At 38.2% G+C, this 26489-nt stretch overlaps 2 protein-coding genes across 4 annotated transcripts in view; one reads left to right on the top strand and one right to left on the bottom strand.

Annotated features, from left to right (window-relative positions):
* The window catches only part of Spata9 (spermatogenesis associated 9), a 30751-nt gene extending 20990 nt beyond the window's left edge, over nucleotides 1–9761 (top strand). Inside the window, exons 4-5 of the mRNA XM_032899120.1 lie at nucleotides 3405–3500; nucleotides 9459–9761. Of these exons, the coding sequence (XP_032755011.1) occupies nucleotides 3405–3500; nucleotides 9459–9743 (381 nt within the window). The 3' untranslated portion in view covers nucleotides 9744–9761. The remainder of the gene's footprint in view (nucleotides 1–3404; nucleotides 3501–9458) is intronic.
* On the bottom strand, nucleotides 1656–26400 carry Rfesd (Rieske Fe-S domain containing). Of its 3 annotated transcripts, XR_004387423.1 has the most exons (6): nucleotides 26199–26400; nucleotides 21840–22006; nucleotides 21713–21747; nucleotides 12728–13017; nucleotides 2092–2156; nucleotides 1656–1981 (listed from the first exon to the last, which is right to left on the bottom strand). XR_004387423.1 is itself a non-coding variant. In XM_032899119.1 (5 exons), exons 2-5 carry the CDS (start codon nucleotides 22003–22005, stop codon nucleotides 1954–1956), a joined length of 294 nt encoding a protein of 97 aa, XP_032755010.1. In that variant the 5' UTR covers nucleotide 22006; nucleotides 26199–26400; the 3' UTR covers nucleotides 1656–1953. The 3 variants fall into 3 exon arrangements, 2 of the variants coding, with proteins under 2 accessions (XP_032755010.1, XP_032755009.1); XM_032899119.1 differs by lacking the exon at nucleotides 12728–13017; XM_032899118.1 differs by lacking the exons at nucleotides 1656–1981; nucleotides 2092–2156 and having other exon boundaries at nucleotides 7532–13017.
* Nucleotides 26401–26489: the final 89 nt, after the last annotated feature.

Below are 26489 nucleotides of genomic sequence, written 5' to 3'. Positions count from 1 at the left end.
ATCTTTTCCCCTTACTGATTTTAATATTCTTTCTTTGATTTGTGCATTTGGTGTTTTGATTATTATGTGATGGGAGGAATTTCTTTTTTGGTACAATCTATTTGGAGTTCTGTAGGATTCTTGCATATTCATCGGCATCTCTTTCTTTAGGTTTGGGAAGTCTTCTATAATTTTGTTGAAGATATTTACTGGCCCTTTAAGTTGGGCATCTTTGCTCTCTTCTATACCTATTATCCTTAAGTTCGGTCTTCTCATTGTGTCCTGGATTTCCTAGCTGTTTTGGGTTAGGAGCTTTCTGCATTTTGCATTTTCTTTGACTGTTGTGGCAATGTTTTCTATGATATCTTCTGCAGCTGACATTCTCCCTTCCATCTCTTATATTCTGTTAGTGATGCTTGCATCTATGACTCTTGATCTCTTTCCTAGGTTTTCTATCCCCAGGGTTGTCTCCCTTTGTGATTTCTTTATTGTTTCTATTTCCATTTTTAGATCTTGGATGGTTTTGTTCAATTCTTTCACCTGTTTGTCTGTATATTCTTTTAATTCTTTAAGGGATTTTTGTGTTTCCTCCTTAAGGGCTTCTACTTTTTTCCTATACTCTTCTATATTTCTTTAAGGGAATTATTTATGTCCTTCTTAAAGTCCTCTATCATCATCATAAGATGTGATTTTAAATCCAAATCTTGCTTTTCTAATGTGTTTGGGGTATTGGAGCCTTGCTGTGGTGGGAGAACTGGGTTCCGATACCAAAGAGCCTTGCTTCCTGTTGTTTAGGTTCTTTGTGCTTGCCTCTTGCCATCTAGCTACCTCTGGTGTTAGTTGGTCTTGATGTCTCTGACTGGAGCCTTTCCCTCCTATGAGCCTGTGAGCCTGTGAACTTAGGAGTGATAGTGCTCCTGGAAGATCAGCTCTCTCTGGGTGGGATTTGGGTACGGAGAGCTGTGCCACAGGGTTAACTCCAGGCACAGATGGAGACTGGATGGATCCTTTCCCCAGTTGCTGAGCGGTTCCTGAGCCCTGTGGTCTCCTGGCAGGTCCCTCTTTGGCCAGTTATTGGAGCAATAATATTCATCTCACCTGTGAACTTAGGAGTGACACCACTCCTGGGAGATCAGCTCTCTCCAAGTGGGATTGGGTACAGGGAGCTGTGCCACAGAGTTAACTCTGGGGGGCAGATGGAGACTGGTATCTTAGAGATTAAAACAATACTAGTAACTATTAGAAAAAAAGTTGGCCTTCAAGAAATGTTCTATATAAATGATACAAGGTTGTACTTTTCAAACAACTTTTGTTACAAAAAGCTTTTACTACAATTTTAGTGTATTTCTGACAATTTTTCCTGTAAAAAGCTAGTTGTATTTTTAATACATAAAAAAACCGGATAGAATCATTAAATTCTAAATCAAAACTAACAGAGCTATATAATCAAAAAGTATGCAAACCACTTAATGTGTAATTCAATGAATTTTCATAAATTGAACATTATTTATGGTAGCCATGCCCCGAAAATTTCATACCTTCCTCAGCACTGATCTCATCCTTATAAGGGAGGAGTCCATGCTCTGCACTCCCACCTCAGCACTGATCTCATCCTTATAAAGGAGGAGTCCATGTTCTGCACTCCCACCGGTAGAGATTAGTCTAGCTCACTTTTGAGTTTTCCCATTTGCTAGGCATACAGCTTTAATGTCATTCTTTCTCATATGCATGAGATACTAATGTCTGTCAAGTCATTTATTATTCTCTTTGTACAGGAGTTCCACGAAGTACTGTAAGCATGCTCTTGTCTTCCTAGCAAAAGCTTGACATAAACGATTCTAGCTCCAGGTACTACTATCCACTCGGATGAGCAGAGCCTTCCAGCAGCACAGCTCACTGGTCCAGTTAGGGGTTAGACTTGGGATGTGGTTCCTTGCTGGAACCTCACTTTACTTTCAGCAGCTATGTTGAGGGTCACTTCTGTCTCCTTTCTCCTGGGTCTCTGTGGAATGAGAAAAACAAAAATGCCACCTTTATGAGGTGGTTTAAAGTATAAAACAGAGTGTTTATAAAGCATATATTTGGCTGTGTTGCTGTTTTAGTTGAACTAACCTTGTTGCGTACCTTCCAGGCTGGTCTGAGTAGCTGTGACAATCAGCCAGTACTATCATGTCAGCCTACAAAATGAGCATGACATCAGTAACAGAATGAAGTGTTTATTCAATAAAATGTTATTATATACACTTCAGAAGCATGTTCTTAAAGATTACAGAATATGTTATTGGTTAGATTTCATTTTCCTAACCTTTCTGCTATCAGTAATTATTTTGGCTTTTTGGGGAGGGGGGTAGGGAGGAGAAGGATAGTGTAAATAGCCTTTGCAAAATGAGATCTTCCTATACTGCCCAGGCTGACCTCAAATTGCTGTGCTGAAGGAATCCTCCTGCCTCAGTCCCCCAAATAGCTGGATTTACCCACTCCTATGTGTGGGTAATTTTATTTTGGTTTTTGGTGATGCCGGGGAATAACTCAAAACTGGTGCATGCCAGGCAAGCATTTTTAAGGGCAATGCACACACTGTTCTTAGCATGCATGCACTATCCATTGTGCCTCTCTATGATTTTATTAGTTACAGCCCTATCATTGGACAGTCACTGAAGCTGCTTCATGTGGCTTAGCTCTTACTTCAGAGGAGCATGGCTAACTGCTACTTCACTGCTGGAGGGAAGGAAATATTTATCTAAAGGCCCTCATTTCATAGCCTGTTCAAAACAACAGAGGTAACCCCATAGGAATGAGCCCCTTAAGCTGAATATGTTACACCGATATGTTAAAGGCAAAAACATCTGCTACCAGAAACCAGAAACTCGTAAGAGGCAAATTCATTATTAGCATAAACCCTTCAGGGCAGCGGGCTGGTTAAGAGCAGAGACTTGCCTGAAGCTTAACGTTCATCTAAGGTCACGACTGCCTACAGCAGCCCCACGATTAACATTTCTAAGCGGGTCATTAATCTCCAGGAAATGCTTAGTATTTTGATTGCTGTTTGCTTAATTGAGGTTGTGAATAATTTAGTAAAGAATGATTACGAGTGTTAGAAAAAGACAAAGAATTTTTCTAATATTTAGGGAATCCCTCCTAGTGAACACATTTCACAGCTAAACATTGAAATAATTCTGGTTTCCGAAATAGAGACTTCAGATTTGTGTATATTTGTCACAGGTTTTTATTAGTAAAAGGAAGCATCTTCTTGCTAAAAGGAGAAGCAGGAACTAGTACATCTTCACAGTGTGAAAAGGCACAGATAAATAAATACAGATACCTTTTATTAGGTAAAAATTTTAACTTCTCAGAATAATATTGTGAAATAGAACATTGAAACATTGAAAATTTCATTTTAATGAACTTTCGCTTTGTTTTTGCAGGTCAGAAAAGGTTCTTTGTTTGAAATCATTTCTTTTCCAGCAAAAACTGCCTTAACTAGCATAATGTATGCTTCTTATGCAGCGCTAATTTATTTGGTAAGTTAACTGCTAGATTGTAGAGATGAAGGTACTTCATGCCTTGTTGAAGATGGCAGGCCCTGTATCTAAGGTTTCATCTAACACTAGCTTTAATGTTACCAGTCCTAAGTCAAGGCACAGTGCTGCCTATGCAAAATGATTTCAGATTAGATGTTTGCTCTTCTGAAAAGCCAAAGTTACCACCCAGTCCAATTCGCTTATAGAATTAGAATTATTTTATCTCTCTAAAATTAATTACTATTTAGAGAAATTTAGTCAAAACAGTTTAACATTTGCTTTGAGGGGTTCTATTGACTTGTTATTGCCATTGTCTCATGAGACCTTTAGTCCATTATTTGGGGTCTGTGACTTTGAAGAACACAGTTACTGCATTTTGATTATAAGTGCTGTTTATGATAACAATATAAAAGGTTTTATCAATTATAAGTTCCCCTTCATTAATAAATATCCATATATGCTTTATTAAAAACATAATACAAGAAAGGTCTTGCCTTGAGTTATTATAAGTCTATTGGTCTATTTCAACTCAACTTGTATGTCAAACCTCATTGTCTATGGCAGCCATTCTTCCCTCTCTCACATTTAAGTGACTACTATTTTGACTTGTGGGCAATTCAGCTTTTTAGAATGTACATAGATTGAATTATAATATACACTTTCATTTACATTTTCTGCAGCTGCTCAGATTATAGAGGCGTTACTCTGTAGCTGTCTATTTCTGACCATTGCTGTAGAGTGTCTAGTAGTTTGCATTCCTTCTGCCATTCAACTATGCATGGGCAGGTTAGACTGTTCCTAGTCTGAACATACATGTCTTTGGACAGGTTCTTTGGTGAAATCAATAGGCTATCAGATCTGCATACATTTTATCACTAATAGATGTTGCAAAAAGCTTCTAAAGTGAGTGTTAGCAATTAAAACATCCTAGCAGATCACAACAGTCCTATATGTTATCATTAGTGCTTGATACTGTCAAGAGTTTCTATTTTTAGTCATTTTTGAAAGTGCATATTATAATATTGATTTTAATTTACATGTCTTTGATTATTAATGAGATTGATTTCCATTTCATAAATTACCTGGGCATTTGGATGTCTTGTCTATAAATTTCTGTTAAAGTCTTTTATTTTTCTGAGAGATGTCTAACTCTCTAAGTTATTGATTTTGCTTTGAAAATATATCTCAAGATATTCTTGTTTGATATCATATAGGTAAATTTCATTTTTTCATCCTATGACTTATCCTTTCATTTGCCTAGCAGAATCTTTTAATGTACAATTTCTTAATTCTAATGTAGTTTACTTTACTAATACTTTTCTTTATATTGTGGGTTTTTTCCTGTTTAAATAAATTATGACCTACACCCAAGATGATGAGAACATTCTCATCTGTTATATTCTAGAAGCTATATTGTCTTTCACTTATAGATTTATAATCTATGTGGAAATTGGTATGAGTTAAGAGACACACAGTCCAATGGCACCCAATTAATCTACCCTTACTTATCAGGAACTTTATTGTCACAAGTTAAATTTATTTGTATGTAGGACTGTTTATAAACTCTCTATGTCTAGTTGTTTTGTCTATTCTTAGACCAGTTTTGTGGTGAACCACTGGACCTTCATAAAAATGTTTTTATAAGTTACCAGTTACGTTCTTCTAATTTATGAATATGGCATATCCTTTGGTTACTTTGGCCTTTCAAAACTTCTCTTAACAATTTTTATTTCATCATAACTTATACATTTGTCAACTTTTATCATATTACAATATATAATAGTATTAAACTTTTCCCACAACTGGTGTGTGTGTTGACAAGCTGCTTCTAGATTGGTCAGGGAGGGCTGGAAATATAATGCAGCTCAGTTAGTAGGGTTCTTGCCTACTGTGCACAAAAGCCTTAGGTTTGGTTTCAAGCAATGCATATATGAATCGGGCACGGTTTGCAAGCCTATAATCCCAGCAAACAAGCGGTAGAAGAGGCAGGGTCAAAACTGAAGGGGACAAAGGAGCATGTATGTTGCAGTGTTTTATAGGACAGTCAGGAGGCAGGAGAACAGCTGAAAGCCCCAATTGTTCACTGCTATCCTTTCAAGAAAACCAGAACTGAATCTACCTTCAAAGCACTTCACTGATGTCTTCTGTAGGAAGATGGTGGAACAGAAATGTCCTTTACATGACTCTGCAAGTGGGAAGAGTCAGTACAACAAAGTATATTCTGAAGAAAGAAAATGGAAAAAGCTATAGGAATCAAAACAGGTAAACAAGAGCTAAAAGACAAAGAAACAGCAAGGCAACTCAGAGAAAACAAATTGGAAACTCCAACTTAGGTCCTCAGCAAGGCTTAGGGGATGTCTTCGTGCCAGAATACTCAGCAAGGCAAAGTGCAGACAGCCACAGTAATACCATCAGCCTGTTTTAGCAGTGGAGAAACCCCTAGTCCATATAAGCCTTACATGTCCAGTATTGTGATTTGTTTTGAAGGTGACTTATTGCTCGCACTTTCTTAAGAGTTTGGAGCCAGGATTCACTGTGAGAAGGGCACTATTAAAGACTGAACTACTCTGGATTTCAGACTACACAGAGCGGTCACAATTCAGAGGCACTGGAAAGTGTGAACTGCAGGGCACAGTGGTCAATGGCACTTTCCTCTGTGGGAAGGAGAAGAGCAAGTGCTTTACTGTAAGAACTGGGCTGAAAGTGCTCAGAGAAAGGGCAGTAGATTCTTCACTTCCCACAGGGTTCTCTCCATCCCATCCCTGTCCTATCACCAGTCAGAGGTCAGTAGTCTGTTTGCTTCCCACACCCTATTGGGCCTCTAAAGATACACTTTGGCTTGGACATTTGCCAATGCCCTGGGAGATTGAGATGGAGGGCATCTGGACTAAGAGAGCACTCACCTATCAAAAATTGTTGGGGTTCATGCAGAACCAAACTTCAAGAGAGGAGCAGTGCCCATCCAGCCCCCTTACCACTTCCGTCTTCTTGCCATGCATACTGAAAGCCTTTTTATGAATACAGATCTGCCACAGGCATATCCTTGACCAAGCCAAGAGGAAAATGCAAGGCAGTGCAGAACAAGGTTCAAACTGTATACAGCTCTGCCTGTCAGGTGGGAAATTTAATGACCATAGGCCTTATCTGTGACAGACTATCCCCTTTCCCTACCAATCACACATGGAAGAATAGAGGACAAAGAAGGTAACTTTCTCAATCCATGGACCTCAGTTAGGAGGAAGTTTTAGTGTTTCCTCCTTACATTATTTTTTCCTTGCATCTAATTTTACTTTTCCTTTTAATTAGATTTTTAAATTTCCATCTTAGCTCTCTTTAGTTTATTCTGTATTATTCCTATTTCTTTTCTATTGTTATTGGTGGTGGTATTGATGTTTTGTTTCTTATCTGCTTGTTGTGTTTCTATGTCCAGGAGGTTTGTTTTCCTGTTGTACTGTGATTACTTTCATCTTTGAGTGATAGGTCATACAGAACTTTCAGGAGAAGGCTTCTCATTAAGAAGACCTTTGCATAAAGTAGAAAAGATATCCATTCTAGTAGATGTACAAATATAAATATAGAAATACAAGTACTATGAAGAAAATAAGGTAGCACCATTCTTCTGACAGTTTATAAAAGTGAACCCAAAGATACTGAAGCATACAAATGATAAAGAATTCAAACAGCTGTTTTTCAAAATGATGAATGAGTTTGAATAGAATACAAATGAACAGATAAATAAAATAAGCAAGTCAATATAAGCAATAAGATGAAACTCAGAAAAAGAACCAAACAAACTAGAAAAAGGAAAATTCATTCAAGCCTCACCAATAAACAAGGTCAACTGTAAGGCATAAGTATCAGATACAAAAGACAAATGAACAAAAGATATGTTATGAACAGTATAAATGGTTTTCAAAAAGTGACATAATTAGAAGGATACGTTTATGACTAACTAGCATTGAATGAACCAAGTTATAAAAAAAGAAACTTATATGCTTACACATATACATACCACACATACATACGCACACAAAATTTCAAAATGATTTATTGGATTTTAAAACAAGATACAAGAAATGCTGGCTGCAAGAAACTCACATCCATCACATAGTCATACAAAAACTAAAAACGAAATATCAGAAAATTATACTCTAGACAATTAAATCAGAAACCAAGCAGGAGACATAAAGACAAAATGTTCAGAAAATATAAAAAACAAGGTCACTATATATCAGCAAAAGGAATTGTACTAGGCAGCTTTTCATCACTGAAACAAGTAACTGAAAGAAACCATTTTAAAGAAGGAAAGGTTGATTTTGGCTCACAGTGTGAGAACGTTCAGCAAAGGCCAGCTTTCTCCACAGCTCTCACATTGGAGCAAAGCATGACAGTGGAGGCAGGTGGCAGAAGCTTATTATTTAATGACAGAGAAGAAGCAGGGGAAGGAGATGTGGACAAGGCAAGATATAACCCCTAGAATATACCTCCAACGAAATAATGATTATAGGAAGTACCCATCATCTAAAATTACTAGCACCTCCCAAAATAGGTCCATATCTGGGACCAAGCCTTCAGCCCATGAGCCTATGGAGAACATTTTACATCCAAACTATAAGAGGAACAGTCCATTGAGGAGATGTAATCGTTTTAAATCTATATACATTGAAGACTGGATTACTCATTAAACAAGTCCTGCACAGCATACAGGAAGAGCTAAGACTACAATACCATTGTGTCAATCCTAGTTGGTGACTTCAGTATCCCTGCTCTCACCAGCACACAGACCATCATGACAAAAATATGGACAAAGAAACATTATAGAGTTAAATACACTAAGGGTCAATGATTTAATAAATGTCTACACAATATTCCATACAACAGTAGCAAAACACACATTCTTTTAATCAACACACAAAACACTATTTTTCAAAACATTTTAAGCCATTAATACAAGGTTTACAAATCTAAAAAACGAGAAAGTAAGAAAAGGGAAGAAAAAAATTATAGGCCAATATAATCTTTGATAATACTTGATCATCTTTGAAACTAATTAGGTGAATAAATCCTTAATAAGGTACTTGCAAATTGAACTCAGAAATATATGTTAAAACATCATCATAATTGTCAGTTTCATCTCAGGGATGCTAGGATAGATCTATATTTGTAAACCAATATTTAATTCAGTATTAAATAGAATTAAGACAAAAATATCATCATCTAGATCAATGCAAAGGAAACCTATGAAATGAAATTATAACATTTGGGAAAAAGATTAAAAGAATGGAATTTGAGGTCATTTAGGAGAAGACAAAAGACGTAGAAAGAAAAGTATAGTGTGTTTTGTCTCATTGTGTGGAAACCAGAATGATTTTTAAAAAGGCATAAGCTAGTGGAAGGACTACGAGGGACGGGCTGGGGACTGGTATGAGGATGGAAAGAGGGTAAAGTATCATTGTGATACAGCAATGTAACAGTATATAAGCCATGTGCTGTAATAATAAGAGTTCTGTGAGAAAAGTAAAGTGCTTTGAAATCTGAAGGAGAGAAAGAAAGCCCTGAATGTTTGCTGTCTTCATGTCGACTTGAGGCGGTTCTTCTGCAAGGCAAACTAGTGTTGTTCCGTTTAGCTTCCGGGAATGGTTGTTGTCTTTCACTCCTTGGCTCCATCATCGACGTCATTAGTGATGAGGAGTAAGTTAAGATTAAACTTGTTGTATTTCTCACTTCTGAAGTTATTTTTATGCATGTTTTATTTAAATGCCTTTCCATATTTAGGATAAGGAATCGATCTATCACTTGCCATGAGTCAGGGTTTCCTCAAAGGAAGGGCTTTTTAAATTAGAACATGTAGATTGACTATATTAGACATGTTACTTTTTGTCTGTGGTTGTTAGTACCTTAAAGGGAAACATTATTTTTCAACATTTCTGTTTCATTTTGCTTTGGATTTTGGTACAGGCAGTCTGTGTTAATGCTGTGCTGGCAAAGATAAAGAACATTTTCCAAGAAGAAGAATCCATAAGGCAAAATAGAGAGAGCAAGAATTTTAGAAAAGCCTTCTCTGAACCCGTGCTCTCGGAGCCCATGTTTTCTGAAGGTGAAATCAAAGCGAAACCTTACAGGTCGCTGCCAGAGAAGCCAGACCACCTCTCAGATCAACCCAAGCCTCCTGCCAGCAAGCAGAGCAACAAGATCCAAGTTCTACATTCTGTATTTGACCAATCGGCTGAATTAAATGAATGAGAAATATGGACAAAAATACCACTTTAGAGAGCTCAATAGTTACCTATCCACAGGTAAATTTCATCAGACATACCAATTTATGTAAGCTGAATGCTCTTTTAAGATGGGACACAGTAGGGAAACTATGACATCATTCTCTGGTATTTAAATGAAATAGAAAATAAAATGAATCTTGATGTACAATATATGTATGACTACCCAGTGTTTTTTAATTTTTGTTTTCCTACATATACAGGTATCTGTACAGGCCAGAGGAGAGTATCAGAACTCTGAGGGCATGGATACTGGCAACTGAACCAAATCCTCTGGAAGAGCAGACCATCTTTTAATTACTGAGCTCTTCCCAGCCCTGACTATACAGTAATTTTAATAAGAGAATTCATATTTTGTTGTGTTAGAACTTACACAGTGTTTATAATATGGATGTGTTCAAAATTCATTTATATTTTTATTTAAGAAGTTTTTTGAATGTTCATCCGGAAATGCAAAATGTTATGCATGTTGGGGCTGGAGAGATGGCCCAATGGTTAAGAGTACTTGGTACTCTTACAGAGAACCAAGATTTGGTTCTTAGCATCCTCAAGGTAGCTCACAACTCTTTGTAACTGCAGTCACTGGGGATCTAACCCTCTCTTCTGGCTTCTGCTGGCACCAGGTGAGTGTGATGCACATATATACAGGCAGACAAAAACTTTAAAAAAAATGCTACACATCATCTTCAGAAATAGTAAAAGTATATTTCTATTTGCAGGCTGTTGAGCTGAGTCTCCCTGCTGATGACTTTGTAACTGACTTGGGAAGTTATGAAGGACTTAACATTTATACATACCATAAATTTGTAAAACAAAACGTTACTTGCAAATCTGATGAGATTTCTGTATGTTAGGACAGGACGCAATAAGGTGGGGGTTGTTCTTTAATATTGGAGTTTGGCTATATCCTCATTTTAACTTTGAATTCCTGGGTCAAATAATCCTTCTTCCTCGGCCCCCTGAGAAGCCAGGACTACAGGACCACTTTAATTTTCAAATTTAAAGACATAGATTAAGAAGAGGAAACCCAGTCCACAGTCATCACTGCCACTGGCTCCTTACGAAAGGCTGCTATTCTTGGCTCTATAAACCAAGGTCCTAGTTTTTGCCTAAAGGGGAATGACTTTACATTTTAATGCATGATAAGATTTTGTACCCATTTAAGAACTACTAGGCTGGTATGAATTCCCCTCAGAGATGACACATTTCTGAACCCCATGCGTGACTAACTGCTGATGTAAAACACTGTGGAGAAAGTCCAAGCCTGGCTTATTAGCATTTTAGAAACAAGTAACAAATACTTTCTGTCATGTAACCCATATCCCCAAAGAAAAGGGAATGTACAGCAAATGGTGCAAGCACATGTAAGTCACTAATGTGGGTTCTGGGATCCAAAGCAACAGTCCTCTCAGAAGAAGTAGTGTGCACTGCACCCCCAATCCATCTCTCTAGGTCTTTCACTGATCTTTACAACAAATCAAGAGCCCAGGTACAATCCTTTGAAATGTTAAGTACTTAATTCATCCCACATCATGAAAATTCGTGTTTTGAGATTTGATTTTATTTTTAACAGTCTTCATGCTGAATTCATAGCCTACATATCCTTTCTGGCCCTGTTTACGCCTATATTTTACTGAGTTGCTAAGTTCTACATGACAGATACCCAGGGTGTTGCTCTAAATCCTGAATAAAAAGTATGATGTGGGTCCCAGGCAGCTAGAACAGTACTGGTCACAACTAACTGATGGTTTAAACAGGGTGTTAACAAGCGAATATCTATCCTGCTTGTAAACTCTGAGGAACAAAATATATCTCTGCTATCTACACATTTATGGGAAACTGTACACATACACAATGTTCTCTAAAACTCTTTTAAACTTTTACTTGAAAGTTTCATTTAGGTAAACTTCTTTGGTTCATTGAACAGGCGACTTTACATCTGTCTTTGCTAAGGTATAAGAGACAGGGCAAGCTAAGTTTTACTGGGTCTTTGCCTCTCGTACTCCTCAGTCCCCTTCTTGATAGACCCTCACTATGTAAACTAGGTTAGCCTGTAACTCACAGAGATCCTTCTACCTCTGCCTCAGAATGCTGGGATTAGAGGTGTGTACCACCACAACTAGCTTTGAGTTTCTCATTTTTAAGTTCAAAATAAACATTGACCTCATTTTTTTGGTAGCAGTTTTAACATGTAAGACATGTGCTAAACATTTGTAAGCAAAAGTATATAATACAACTAAAATTCAAGGATCTCAGTGTGTTTAAATTTTACCTTTAAAATTGTAAAAACCATAATTAAATACAAGCAGTCAACAGTCTGTGGGCACAGCAATGCAAGAGGAACAGAGGACTGCTGGGGACTGTTGAAGCAAGAAACTTTGAATTATGAAAACTTTCCAAAACAAAACACAATGTGATTGGGAAAACGTGTCTTTACCAATTTACACTTTTCCTGTTAAGTTTCTGCTTAGTCTGTTTATCAACTGTATTTTCTCTGAGTTAACTGCATGCTTCTTAAACTGATCATGTCCAGCCTATAATGTACAGATTCCAATCAGTCCTGAGAAAGATGGAATGTATTCTATTGACCTGGGTGGGGCCCTGAAACCATACTAAAGTAAATGTGTTTTTAAACTTCTCAAATTTAACACTTTAAAAAACATCTGCTTTTATTTTTATTTATGGTAAATGACTTGTGTGTGCAGGTGTCCACAGAGACCAGAAGAGGGCATCAGATCCTTAAGAGTGAGAGTCACAGATCACAGGGGACTTTGAGCCACTTGATCCGAGCCCTAGGAACTGAACTCAGGTGCTCTGAAAAAGCAGCGAGAACTCTTAGCTTCTGGCCATCTCTTCAGCCCCTGACAAGACACACGCTCCTATGATGGAAAAAAAAATCCATCTTTGGTACTGAAACAAAACTACTTTTAAAATATTTTCAAACATACACACATTTTTTGGCTGCTGTACATGTTTTATCAGGAAGAACTCTGAATCACTTTGAATTCTCCAGTGGCATAATAATCAGAGTCACATTTGAAAGGTTCCTTAGAAAGCGTCACATAAATGTTGCCATTCTTCACCGTCACAATGTGAATCCTTTGCTTTACTCCTTTGGAGCACCACTTGGGTTTTGCTGATGGGTCTTTAGGATCTATAGACTGGTATAATCCTTCTCCTGTTGTCAAAGTGATTTTGTATTTATGCCATGGGCAAACTATACATGATTGTCCATTGAAATCCTGGAGGGGAAAAAACCAGATTTAATAGTCTTGACCTTAAAGTATTTAGGATAGATCTCAGATTTAATCTAGTGCAGGAGGACTAGGCTACAGAACACCACCAAGAGGAGTGGCACAAAAAAGTCATCTCAGCACTTGCCTGGGACCTGAGGCAAGAGGCTCTTGAACTTAAGGCCAGCCTAGACTACACAGTGAGACTGTCTCATAAACAGAATGGAGCCTGCCAGTGAGAAGCCTGTAGGTGAAGGCACAGAAACCCATGGATAGATGAGGAAATGCAGCCTCTACAAGGCTGTTCCCATACACACATAACAAATGGACAGAAGGCCTTGTCTCCCCCTCCTACCAACAAGTTATTCAACATAAAGTAAACCTAATCTGAGGACAATCAAGCCCCTTCTGTAGCTAGAACTTTGTGAGCTGGAGCTCCAGCAGGGGAGGACTAGCTGGCAGAAGACCTCACTGCTTTATACTCAGGAGATATCTACATTAATGTCACTTCTATGGCAGAAAGAGGGCAGGGCTTCTAGTGCCTCCAGAGGAATTTTCACTGTAAGGCCTAGGTGTTACTAAAGGCATGTGTGCAAAGCTAACAGACATGCAATTTTTGATCCCCACTTTCGAACTGTCTTAATGAAATGCTGCCAAGCCTTAAGGAGCATGGGCTGCACCTGGATCTGCTTTAAACATAGCTGTCAGTTTAAATTCAGTAAGCAGGGTTCTACATGTCTAAGAGACTCCAACATGCTAAGAGTGCTGGGGGGGGGTGGCTCACACATTGAGTAGCAAGTTCTTTATAGACTACAATCCTAGAGACAATGCTATAGCATTCTCAAACATGTGCTAGCAGCCCAGTACACCAGAAACAGAGGATTGCTAATATGAGTTCCATAGAGTTATGAGGAAATAGTAACATTTTTCATAACAAATACATGCCATGTATTTGGAACAGGAAAATATATGCTTAACATGAAGGCTTGTACAATTAGACAAAATAAAACACACAAAAAATGGAAGACATATTAGATACCTAGTTTTGGAGTATAAAAAAAGCATAGGTGCCTTCTGGTTGCTGCCCTCATGGAGAGCTGAGACCCAGCTCTGAGAATCGACTCCAGGCTTGAGACCAGGGGTAAGAACTTTTCTGCTCCAAGTGACCTGCCTGGTGGACTCAGGACTCACAAAGGCAAAATTCCTCCAGGACTGGGCACTTCCGGTTTCTAGTTGGGGCCCGAACCTCGAAGATCCCAACCCACAGCTCCCTGCTCCCAAACACCATGGGACAGAGAGCTCACAACCCACATAGGTGGGCACTCCTGAGACTGCAGGGCAGGAGAGACCACCAGTATTGCCCACCCTTGCCCACATACCTGGCCCAAGAGGAAATTGTATAGGGACTCTGGGAATAGGAAGATAGGGACACTGCGGTCCAGACACCGCCCAGATCTGAAGGGACCCGCTGAAACAGCTCCATGCACCCAAATCCCGTGGGAGGGAGAGCTAGACCTTCAGAGGGGCAGACACGCCTGGAAGGCCAAAGGAGACTACTCTCTGCCAACATTTCTGACTCTAGAGGAAAACGCCTAGTGCCATCTGGGCCCCCTGTGCACAGGGTCCAAGCAAAGGCTGGGCAGGCCTATCTGGTTGCTCCCCTCATGGAGAACTGAAACCTAAATCTGAGAAGCGACTGCAGGCTCGAGAAAAGAGGTAAGACCAACTTTTCTGCTCCAAGTGACCTGCCTGGTGGACTCAGGACACATGCCCACAGGAACACCTGAAGACCAGTAGACAGGAAAGACTACACGCCTGAAAGCAGAACACTCTGTTCCCATAACTGACTAAAAGAGAACAGGAAAACAGGTCTACAGCACTCCTGACACACGAGACTACAGGACAGTCTAGCCACTGTCAGATATAGCAGAACAAGGTAACACCAGAGACAATGTGATGACAAGAGGCAAGCTCAGGAACCCAAGCAACAGAAACCAAGACTAAATGGCATCATTGGAGCCCAATTCTCCAACCAAAGCAAACACTGAATATCCAAACACACCAGAAAAACAAGATCTAGATTTAAAATCACATTTGATCATGATGATGGAGGACATCAAGACAAGAAAGACATAAAGAACTCCCTTAGAGAAATGCAGGAAAATACAAATAAATAAGCAGAATCCTATAGAGAGGAAATGCAAAAATCCCTGAAAGAATAACAGGAGAACACAAACAGGTGAAGATATTAAATATGGAAATAAAAGTAATAAAGAAAGCACAAAGGGAGACAACCCTGGATACAGAAAACCAAAGGAAGAGACAAGGAGACGTAGATACAAGCATCATCCACAGAATGCAAGAGATAGAAGAGGGAATCTCAGGAGAAGAAGATTCCATAGAAATCATTGACTCAACAGTCAAAGATAATGTAAAATGGAAAAAGCTACTGGTCCAAAACATACAGGAAATCTAGGACTCAATGAGAAGATCAAACCTAAGGATAATAGGTATAGAAGAGAGTGAAGACTCCCAACTCAAAGGACCAGTAAATACAAAATCGTACAAGAAAACTTCCCTACCTAAAGAGATGCCCATAAACATACAAGAAGCCTATAGAACTCCAAATATATTGGACCAGAAAAGAAAACTCCTCCCGTCACATAATACTCAAAACACCAAATGCACAAAACAAAGAAAGAATATTAAAAGCAGTAAGGGAAAAAGGTCAAGTAACATATAAAGGCAGACCTATCAGAATCACACCAGACTTCTCGCCAGAGACTATGAAAGCCAGAAGATCCTGGACAGATGTCACATATACCCTAAGAGAAAACAAATGCCATACCAGGTTACTGTATCCAGCAAAACTCTCAATTAGCATAGATGGAGAAACCAAGATATTCCATGACAAAACCAAATTTACACAATATCTTTCTACAAATCCAGCACTACAAAGGATAATAAATGGTAAAGCCCAACACAAGGAGGCAAGCTACACCCTAGACAAAGCGAGAAACATCGTTTTGCAACAAAACAAAGAAAAGATAAGCACAAACATAATCCTACATCCAAACACGAATATAACAGGAAGCAACAATCACTATTCCTTAATTTCTCTCAACATCAATAGATTCAATTCCCCAATAAAAAGGCACAGATTGACAAACTGGGTACGTAATGAGGATTCAGCATTCTGCTGCCTAAAGGAAACACACATCAGAGACAAAGACAGACACTACCTCAGAGTAAAAGGTTGGAAAATAATTTTCCAAGGAAATGGTCTGAAGAAGCAAGCTGGAGTAGCCATTCTAATATCAAATAAAATCGATTTTCAACTAAAAGTCATCAAAAAAGATAAGGAAGCACACTTCATATTCATCAAAGGAAAAATTCACCAAGATAAACTCTCAACCCTAAATACCTATTCTCCAAATACAAGGGCACCTACATACATAAAAGAAACCTTACTAAAGCTCAAAGCACATGTTGCACCTCACACAATAAAAATAGATTTCAACACCCCACTCTCATCAATGGACAGATCATGGAAACAGAAATTAAACAGAGACATAGAAAGACTAAGATAAGTCATGAACCAAATGGATGTAACATATTAATAGAACATCCTATCCTAAGACAAAAGAATATACCTTGTTCGCACCACCTCATGGTACTTCCTCCAAAACTGACCATATAATTGGTCATAAAACAGCCTCAACAGGTACAGAAAGATAAAAATAATCCCATGTGCCCTAACAGACCACCATGCGCTAAAGCTCGTCTTCATAACAATAAGGAAAGAATGACCACATATACATGGAAGTTGAATAATGCTCTACTCAATGATAGCCTGGTCAAGGAAGAAATAAGAAATTAAAGACTCCTTAGAATTTAATGAAAATGAAGTTACAACATACCCAAACTTATGGGACACAATGAAAGCTGTGCTAAAAGGAAAACTCATAGCTCTGAGTGCCTGCAGAAAGAAATAGGAGACAGCATATATCAGCAGCTTGACAGCACACCTAAAAGCTCTAGAACAAAAAGAAGCAAACACACACAGGAGGAATAGAAGGCAGGAAATAATCAAACTCAGAGCTGAAATCAACCAAATAGAAACAAAAAGAACTGTACAAAGAATCAACAGAACCAAAAGCTGGTTCTTTGAGAAAATCAACAAGATACATAAACCATTAAGCCAGACTAAAAAGAGGACAGAGAGTGTGTCCAAATTAACAAAATCAGGAATGAAAAGGGAGACATAACTACAGAACCAGATAAAATTCAAAAAATCATCAGATCCTACTACAAAAGCCTATATTCAACAAAACTTGAAAATCTGGAGGAAATGGACAATTTCCTAGACAGATACCAGGTACGGAAGTTAACTCAAGAACAGATAAACCATTTAAACAACCCCATAACTCCCAAAGAAATAGAAGCAGTCATTAAAAGTCTCCCAAACAAAAAGAGCCCAGTGCAGAATTCTATGAGACCTTCACAGAAGACCTCATACCAATTCTATCCAAACTATTCCATGAAATTGAAACAGATGGAGCACTACCGAATTCCTTCTATGAAGCCACAATTACTCTTATACCTAAACCACACAAAGACCCAAGAAAGAAAGAGAACTTCAGACCAATTTCCCTTATGAATATAGACGCAAAAATACTCAATAAAATTCTGGCAAACCGAATCCAAGAGCACATCAAAACAATCATCCACCATGATCAAGTAGGCTTCATCCCAGGCAATTAGGGATGGTTTAATATATGGAAAACCATCAATGTGATCCATTATATAAACAAACTGAAAGATAAAAACCACATGATCATTTCATTTAAATGCTGAGAAAGCATTTGACAAAATTCAACACCCCTTCATGATAAAAGTCCTGGAAAGAACAGGAATTCAAGGCCCATACCTAAACATAGTAAAAGCCATATACAGCAAACCAGTAGCCAACATCAAACTAAATGGAGAGAAACTTGAAGCAATCCCACTAAAATCAGGGACTAGACAAGGCTGCCTACTCTCTCCCTACTTACTCAATATAGTTCTCAAAGGCCTAGCCAGAGCGATCGGACAGCAAAAGGAGATCAAACAGATACAGATTGGAAAGGAAGAAGTCAAAATATCACTATTTGCAAATGATATGATTGTATACTTAAGTGATCCCAAAAGTTCCACCAGAGAACCACTAAACCTGATAAACACCTTCAGCAAAGTGGCTGGGTATAAAATTAACTCAAATAAATCAGTAGCCTTCCTCTACACAAAAGAGAAACAAGCTGAGAAAGAAATTAGGGAAACGACACACTTCATAATAGTCCCAAATAATATAAAGTACCTTGGTGTGACTTTAACCAAGCAAGTAAAAGATCTGTATGATAAGAACTTCAAGCCTCTGAAGAAAGAAATTGAAGAAGATCTCAGAAGATGGAAAGATCTCCCATGCTCATGGATTGGCAGGATTAATATAGCAAAAATGGCCATTTTACCAAAAGCAATCTACAGATTCAATGCAATCCCCATCAAAATTCCAACCCAATTCTTCATAGAGTTAGACAGAACAATTTGCAAATTCATCTGGAATAACAAAACACGCAGGATAGCTAAAACTATCCTCAACAATAAAAGGACTTCAGGGGGAATCACTATCCCTGAACTCAAGCAGTATTACAGAGCAATAGTGATAAAAATTGTATGGTCTTGGTACAGAGACAGACAGATAGACCAGTGGAATAGAATTGAAGACCCAGAAATGAACACACACACACCTATGGTCTCTTGATTTTTGACAAAGGAGCCAAAACCATCCAATGGAAAAAAGACAGCATTTTCAGCAAATGGTGCTGGTTCAACTGGAGGTCAGCATGTAGAAGAATGGAGATCGATCCATTCTTATCACCCTGTACAAAGCTTCAGTCCAAGTGGATCAAGGACCTGCACATCAAACCAGATACACTCAAACTAATAGAAGAAAAAGTGGGGAAGAATCTCAAACACATGGGCACTGGAGAAAATTTCCTGAACAAAACACCAATGGCTTATGCTCTAAGATCAAGAATCGACAAACTGCAAAGCTTCTGTAAGGCAAGGGATACTGTTGTTAGGACAAAATGGCAACCAACAGATTGGGAAAAGATCTTTACCAATCCTATAACTGATAGAGGGCTTACATCCAAAATATACAAAGAACTCAAGCAGTTAGACTGCAGGGAGACAAATAACTGTATTAAAAAAAGGGGTTCAGAGCTAAACAAAGAATTCAAAGCTAAGGAATGCCGAATGACTGAGAAACACCTAAAGAAATGTTCAACATTTTTAGTCATAAGGGAAATGCAAATCAAAACAACCCTGAGATTCCACCTCACACCAGTCAGAATGGCTAAGATCAAAAACTCAGGTGACAGCAGATGCTGGTGAGGATGTGGAGAAAGAGGAACACTCCTTCATTGTTGGTGGGATTGCAGACTGGTACAACCATTCTGGAAATCAGTCTGAAATTTCCTCAGAAAATTGGACATTGAAGTACCTGAGGAACCAGCTATACCTCTCTTGGGCATATACCCAAAAGATGCCCCAACATATAACAAAGACACATGCTCCACTATGTTTTCATAGCAGCCTTCTTTATAATAGACAGAAGCTGGAAAGAACCCAGATGCCCTTCAACAGAGGAATCGATACAGAAAATGTGGTACATCTATACAATGGAATACTACTCAGCTATCAAAAACAATGACTTTACAAAATTATAGGCAAATGGATGTAACTGGAAAATATCATCCTGAGTCAGGTAACGCAATCACAGAAAAACACACGTGGTATGCACTCATTGATAAGTGGATATTAGCCCAAATGCTCGAATTACCCTAGATGCACAGAACACATGAAATTCAAGAAGGATGACCAAAATGCGAATGCTTCACTCCTTCTTTAAAAGGGGAACAAGAATACCCTTGGGAGGGAATAGGGAGGCAAAGTTTAGAACAGAGGCAGAAGGAACACCCATTCAGAGCCTGCCCCACATGTGGCCCATACATATACAGCCACCAAACTAGATAAGATGGATGAAGCAAAGAAGTGCAGGCTGACAGGAACTGGATGTAGAGCTCTCCTGAGAGACACAGCCAGAATATGGCAATACATAGGTGAATGCCAGCAGCAAACCACTGAACTGAGAACGGGACCCTCGTGGAAGGAATCAGAGAAAGGACTGAAAGAGTTTGAAGGGGCTTGAGACCCCATATGAACAACAATGCCAACCAACAAGAGCTTCCAGGGACTAAGCCACTACCCAAAGACTATACATGGACTGACCCTGGGCTCCAACCTCATAGGTAGCAATGAATGGCCTAGTAAGAGCACCAGTGGAAGGGGAGGCCCTTGGTCCTGCCAAGACTGAATCCCCGGTGAATGTGATTGTTGGGGGAGGGAGGTAATGGGGGGAGGATGGGGAGGAGAACACCCATATAGAAGGGGAGGGGGAGTGGTTAGGGGGATGTTGGCTGGGAAACTGGGAAATGGAATAACAATTATAATGTAAATAAGAAATACCCAAGTTAATATAGATGGAGGGAAGAAAAAAAAGCAAAGGTAATTTCCCCAAATTCTTCAGGTAATATTTCAAAATTTGGTTTCTCTCAAATACTATGAAAAACTTTTATTGTATTGATTATTATTATATAATATATTGAATAATACCTTGTATTAAATCAGAATACATACTCAATAAATTCAAAGTACACAGTATATAAATAAAAATGTTTCAAAAAATGCAAGTTTATTGAAACTGTTGCTGTAAAATTATAAAAAATGGTTTTCTTTTATCCCCACTAGATCCGGCACCACCGGATCTAGTAGATATCTTGGCAGAAGCACACATCCCAACTCTGTGGGGCCCAGTGTCTCTGCCGCCACACACTCCCAAAGTCAAATCACCACAAGAAAGAACACGCAACCCAATAACCTTTGATCCAATTGATAAGATATAATTGCCCACCTAAACATACAAAGCTCTGCACTCATCCATCCCTTAAAAACATTCATAACAACCTGTTAAGGTACAGCATGGAATCTTAACAGCAGCCTCCATGTTCTCCTGCGGCTACTCTGCCGTTCCCTCAGGTCCCCTCTCTCCTTCCATTCCAGACTCCTCCTCATTCCTCAAACTTTTCTCCCACCTATCCTTCCTTCTCATCCAATGAGAGGCCTCATTCTATCTTGTACCTGCCTCACCTGTATATTGACATCATCCCACAGGAACTACTCCATTTGCTCTGAATATTCACATTGTTAATATCCCTCCATATTAGCACAGATAGGCTCGCTTCATTAATTTAAGGAGTGCACAATGTTCCAAAGCATGGCTATGTTATATTATTAATAAGATGATCCTAAAATTTCCATATTAGTGATACTGCAGCAAGCTTTTCCTATCAAACATTTGTGCAATTATATCCACAGAGTAGCTGACAGAGTATATTTGTTAGTTCAAAGGACATACTTATTATTTTGTCTGGAAAATGATGCTCTTTACATTTTAAGAATAAATGAGAATAATGACAATCATGTAGAAACCACTAAAGTAGAATTGAATGTAAATTATCAAATTTTGAATAAAGAATAAAATAAAATAATAAGAATGTAAGAAACATTTGAGTTTGTCTAGAGTAAATTTAACTTTACATACCTCAATTTCTCCCAAGTGCAAGGGTCCTCCAGAATCTGAAAAGGAATGGATATATCTAGTTACTAAATGAATCTTGATAGTTTTGTGGTAAACATATACAGATTCTACAAATGAAGACAAGTCTTACGGTAGCAGCGAATGTCCATTGCATGATATTCCCCCTTGTGGTAGAAAATGACCACTTCTCTGCCATGGACAACAGCTGTCATTCTCTCTGACCTCCTAATGTCCTCTTCTCTGCCAACACAGACCGTCTTCTGTTCCTCATCCTGTTCAGAGATTTCAGGGTCCATGCTATTTAGCAAAGAGAGGAAGGGATGGGAGGAAAGCTCAATTATGTTTACCTCAGACATAACCTTCCAAACAAAAGTGAAATGATTGTAAAGTTTTGAAGCAATCCTAGGTTTTATTTCGTTTCGTTTCTTTTTTTTTTAATCCCCTTTTAAAAAGCTATTTTATATGTATAGGTATGTATATTACTTTATATGTATGCCTGCATGTATGCTTGTGTACCACATGTTCATACGTGGCTGGTGCTTGAGGAGGCCAGAAGACAGGATCAGAGCCCTGGGTCTGGAGGTACAGAGGAACCATGTGGGGCTGAAAATCAAACCTGGGTCCTCTGGAAGAATAGCCAGTGCTCTTAAACCACTGAGCCATTGCTTTAGCCCCTTTTGATTTGATCTTAGCAATTTTATACTTGTATGAATTTGTTACAGTATGAGGTTTACAACTTAGCTTTATGCAAGATAGAGAATTACATATGGAAAAGGAAATGAAGTAATAGAAATAATATCCCGTATTACCGGAAGAAACTGCTATTAAACACACTAAGAAGTATACTGTGAAGTGCTCCTACTATTAACAATATACAGAGATCTAAAATTGAAAATCACATGTTAACTTCAAATCCTCCAGTTGTGTGAAGATGACACCCACAATCAACCTTCTAAACTACACTGATACTGTCGCATACATAAGGAGTTAGCATACCTTTTACCTGACCAAACAGGAAGCTATATCATATTGGATATCTCATCTTGAGGTTAACAAGATGTGTGTATATGTGTGTATATGCCCACATATCCAACTTGTTTAAAGGAGAATCTGGACCTAGATTATATGGCTCCAATATAATAAACCTTAAAATGTTAGGAAGGAAAAACTCTGACTCATTTAAAAGCAAGTAAAACAGAGTTTAAAAACAGAAAACATTTACTTAGGAATAAAATATTACTGAGTTTATTAGAAGGAGCTTTAGAAAAGGGAATTCATCAGCTACTGTAACAATGGGGACCGCTAAACCAGGTAGAAGATAGGATAGCATCATAAGCCTGGGCTCTAAAACATGCATGAGTGGAAGAAGAAATGTGTCCTGATGTGGTCCGGAGAAGCAAGAGCTTTCTTTCATTCGGTGTATAAACTTTACACAAACTAAGTTTAGGAAGTACTCTGAAATTCACAGTCAACCCTTGTTCAACCTAGTTGGGCTGGGATGCAGCTTGGTGGTAAAGAATGGGATGATTAGCATACGCCACAAGTTCTATCCCTACCATGTGGATTGGGGGTGGAAGGCTTAACTTAGCATTTAACTGTTGTGATGGTTTGAATAGGAATGGTACCCATAGACGCATGTGTTTGAATGCTTGGCCCATAAGGGAGTGGTACTAATAGGAGGTGTGTCCTTGTCAGAGGAAGTGTGTTACTGTGGAGGTGGGCTTTGAGGTCTCACACATGGTCAGGCTCGGCCTAAGGTGGGAGTCCCTTCTTGTTGCTTGTGGATGAAGATATAGAAGTCTCAGCTCCTTTTCAAGCATTGCATGCTGCCATGTTTCCCACCATGATAATGGACTAAACTTCTGAACTACATGTAAGCTAGCCCCAATTAAATATTTTCTTTTGTAAGAGTTGCTGTGGTCACAGTGTCTCTGAACAGCATTAAAACCCAAACTAAGACAATTGTTAAATGAAAACTAAGATATATGGTAGTTTAAAAAACTATTCCACAATAGAATAGCAAAAATAATTTTAATAAAAAAAAGTGAGGGGCTAGTTGTGGCAGCACACATCTTTAATCCCAGCACTCTGAGGCTGTGACAGGCAGATCTCTGAGTTCAAGGCTAGACTGAGCTCTATAGAGTGAGTCTCAGACCAGTCAGGGAATATATAGTGAGAATCTGTCTTAAAAGGAAAGGGTAAAGGAGATATTACTATCACTGGTGGGGGGTGGGGGGTGGGGGGTGGTGATTATTTGTGTCTGAGAGGAAGCTGGAACTTCCTATTTCTCTAGTCACCTGGTTTTGCTTGATTTGGTCAAATATACAAATTCCTAATGGGAACATTACCTTCAAAGCTGGATCTACAGCCTTATCAGATTCCATGGAAAGAACACAAAACCAAAATGATAAGAAAACAAAGAAACAAGCAACTAAAGAAAAGGGAACTAGGCTGAAGTAAAAGTAAAGAAATCTTATTAAATTTGTCACACATACACCCCCACAAAAATAAGATGCAGAATATATGAAGAACTCCTATGGACACAGTAGGAAATGCCAAAAAAAGCAAAGAGAAAACATAGAGAAGACATGACCAAAGAGTTCACAGATGAAGAATTCCTCCTGGCCAATGGTCACATGTGAATATGTTCATCTCATCAGGAAAATGAAAGAAAATGAAAAGCAAGCCCCAAACTAGAATATTTTTTGCTAGAATAGACCAGCAAAAGATGATAGAAAACCGGCAAGAATGTGGCATGACCCCTTGTGATGACATAAGCTAATGCTGATGCAGCATGGCATCCCCCAGGAAAGCAGAACAGTCTCGACCTTATACGCCACTGAGGACTGTTGGAAGAATGACTACACCAACAAAGGACAGGAAACAATACAGACCATTAGTAGCAAGATGAATAATTTGTATATCCATCCAATGGAATGTTGTATAGCTGTAGAAATGGACTCATTTTAAAATGTGAAAAGCTTTCAGTTTTTAATCATGTGCAAAAGCACATAAAACCAAATGTTATTCATGAATACATGCTCTTAAAATATTTTCATTACTATTTTATTAGTCTTCATATTTTGCCTACATGTATGTCTGTACACCGTGTGCATGTCAGGTGGTCAGGTGCCACAGAAGGCTGGAAGAGGGTATCAGATCCCCTAGAACTGGAGTTATAGTTTAAAATTTGACATGCGGGTGCTAGGAATCAAGTCTATGTCCTCTGGAAGAGCTGCAAGTGCTCTTAACTGCTGAACCATCTCACCAGCCCCTATGAATACATTTACAGGATAAACAAAAGAAAAAAGCAAGAATAAAAACATACTCTTAAAAGCCTCAAAAATGTTAATTCTTATATTTAAATTATTCTTTGTAGTATTTAAGTTGAATACTACTTTATGCCTTTGTTGCAAAGTCAAGAAAAATAGAGGTTTGTATTAGAGCATTTACCTGCACATAGATCAAGAATCAACTCTTTTAGACTTTTGTGTATCTTATATCAAAACTTAGTACTATATTAGAAGTTAACCACCCACAACACACACCAAAAGCTAACAAAAGTCCAATAAATGTAGACTAACTCTTAAAGTCAACCACTCCTGACAAGCAAACAAATAAAAGCAAATACAAACTTCCCTCAAATTTCAGTGTTTGCACATAGGACGTTTAGAACTTGAAGGGGCTGATAAGGAAGGAACAGAGAGGCTCTGTCTACTGATAACAGTTTCAGAGAATTATGATTATAGCCTTGTACATGCTTAGGAAAGTGTTCCTTATCAAATAATAGTTTACTTTTTGTAGTTAAAATTAACACCCATATTGTTCTTAATTAAATACAGCAAATATCACAATCCCTTCAGACAATGAGTTCATGTGTTCATCTTTAAGAATTTAAATTTTCTTACTCTGATAAACTGTTCAGGCATCGCTAATGCTAATATGCTACATATAGTTCCTGTATTTAAAAAAAAATGGAATCTTTTTAAAAAGTGTAGCTTTTTTACACTGACATAAAATTGTATGTATTTACAGAATATAACCTAACATACACATACACCGTGGAACGACTAAATCTAGGTTATTGAAAAGTGAGTTGCCATACATAATTAACATATTGTGATAAGAATAATTTACATGCATTCAAGCATTTTAAGTTTTTCAAGAATACAATACTATTAACCTTAGTCACCATGTGTGCAATAGAGCTAAGATTAAACTGATTCCTTTAAATAAATAAAAGTATAAAATTAGACAACTACCCAATTTGAGGAATAAATGATTTCCTTCTTTAAAAAACGTAGTTCTGTTTTGTTGTTTAGGGTTGTAAGAAACCTAAAGTTAGGTTTCTTAAAGTGAGAATTCCACATAAAACGACTACTTTTAGATAAGAGGATGGCCCCATCAGTTCTAAACACCTTTCTAATGTAGATAATTCATTTTAAGTATAGTCACAAGAGACAAAAGACATGAAATTAAAGGTACTCACATTCACCTCACTCCTCTTGAGCAATGACTAAGGGGTTCTACACCAAGAGTGGGGACTTGGCCCGCACATTATCACAATGCTTATCTCCAGGGTGATATCCTTGCTTTTAGGCTCACGGAAGGGAAATGCCTTAGCCAGTAGCAGTTTGATGATACACATGACTAGCTACATTTGACTACTGCATGGACACTTTGCAGGTTAGGGTTAAAATGTTCATTACTCCTCACAAAATTAAATATCCGTAAACTCATGATATTTGGTGTAACTTCGTTTGACTAGCAATCAGCGATT

The sequence above is a fragment of the Rattus rattus genome, chromosome 3 (assembly GCF_011064425.1).
Source record: "Rattus rattus isolate New Zealand chromosome 3, Rrattus_CSIRO_v1, whole genome shotgun sequence".
In the NCBI taxonomy this organism is placed as follows: domain Eukaryota; kingdom Metazoa; phylum Chordata; class Mammalia; order Rodentia; family Muridae; genus Rattus; species Rattus rattus.
Note: the sequence above shows the minus strand (reverse complement) of the source record. Positions and strands in the feature narration are given on the sequence as shown.

Bases quoted from the DNA above. Each gene is read 5' to 3' on its own strand.
- Rfesd (XM_032899118.1), bottom strand. From the start codon at position 22,005: ATGGACCCTGAAATCTCTGAACAGGATGAGGAACAGAAGACGGTCTGT. The intron at 21,748-21,839 runs GTAAGACTTGTC...ATTCCTTTTCAG, and splicing joins AATGGACATTCGCTGCTACC to ATTCTGGAGGACCCTTGCAC. The intron at 13,018-21,712 runs GTATGTAAAGTT...TTTCCCCTCCAG, and splicing joins TGCACTTGGGAGAAATTGAG to GATTTCAATGGACAATCATG.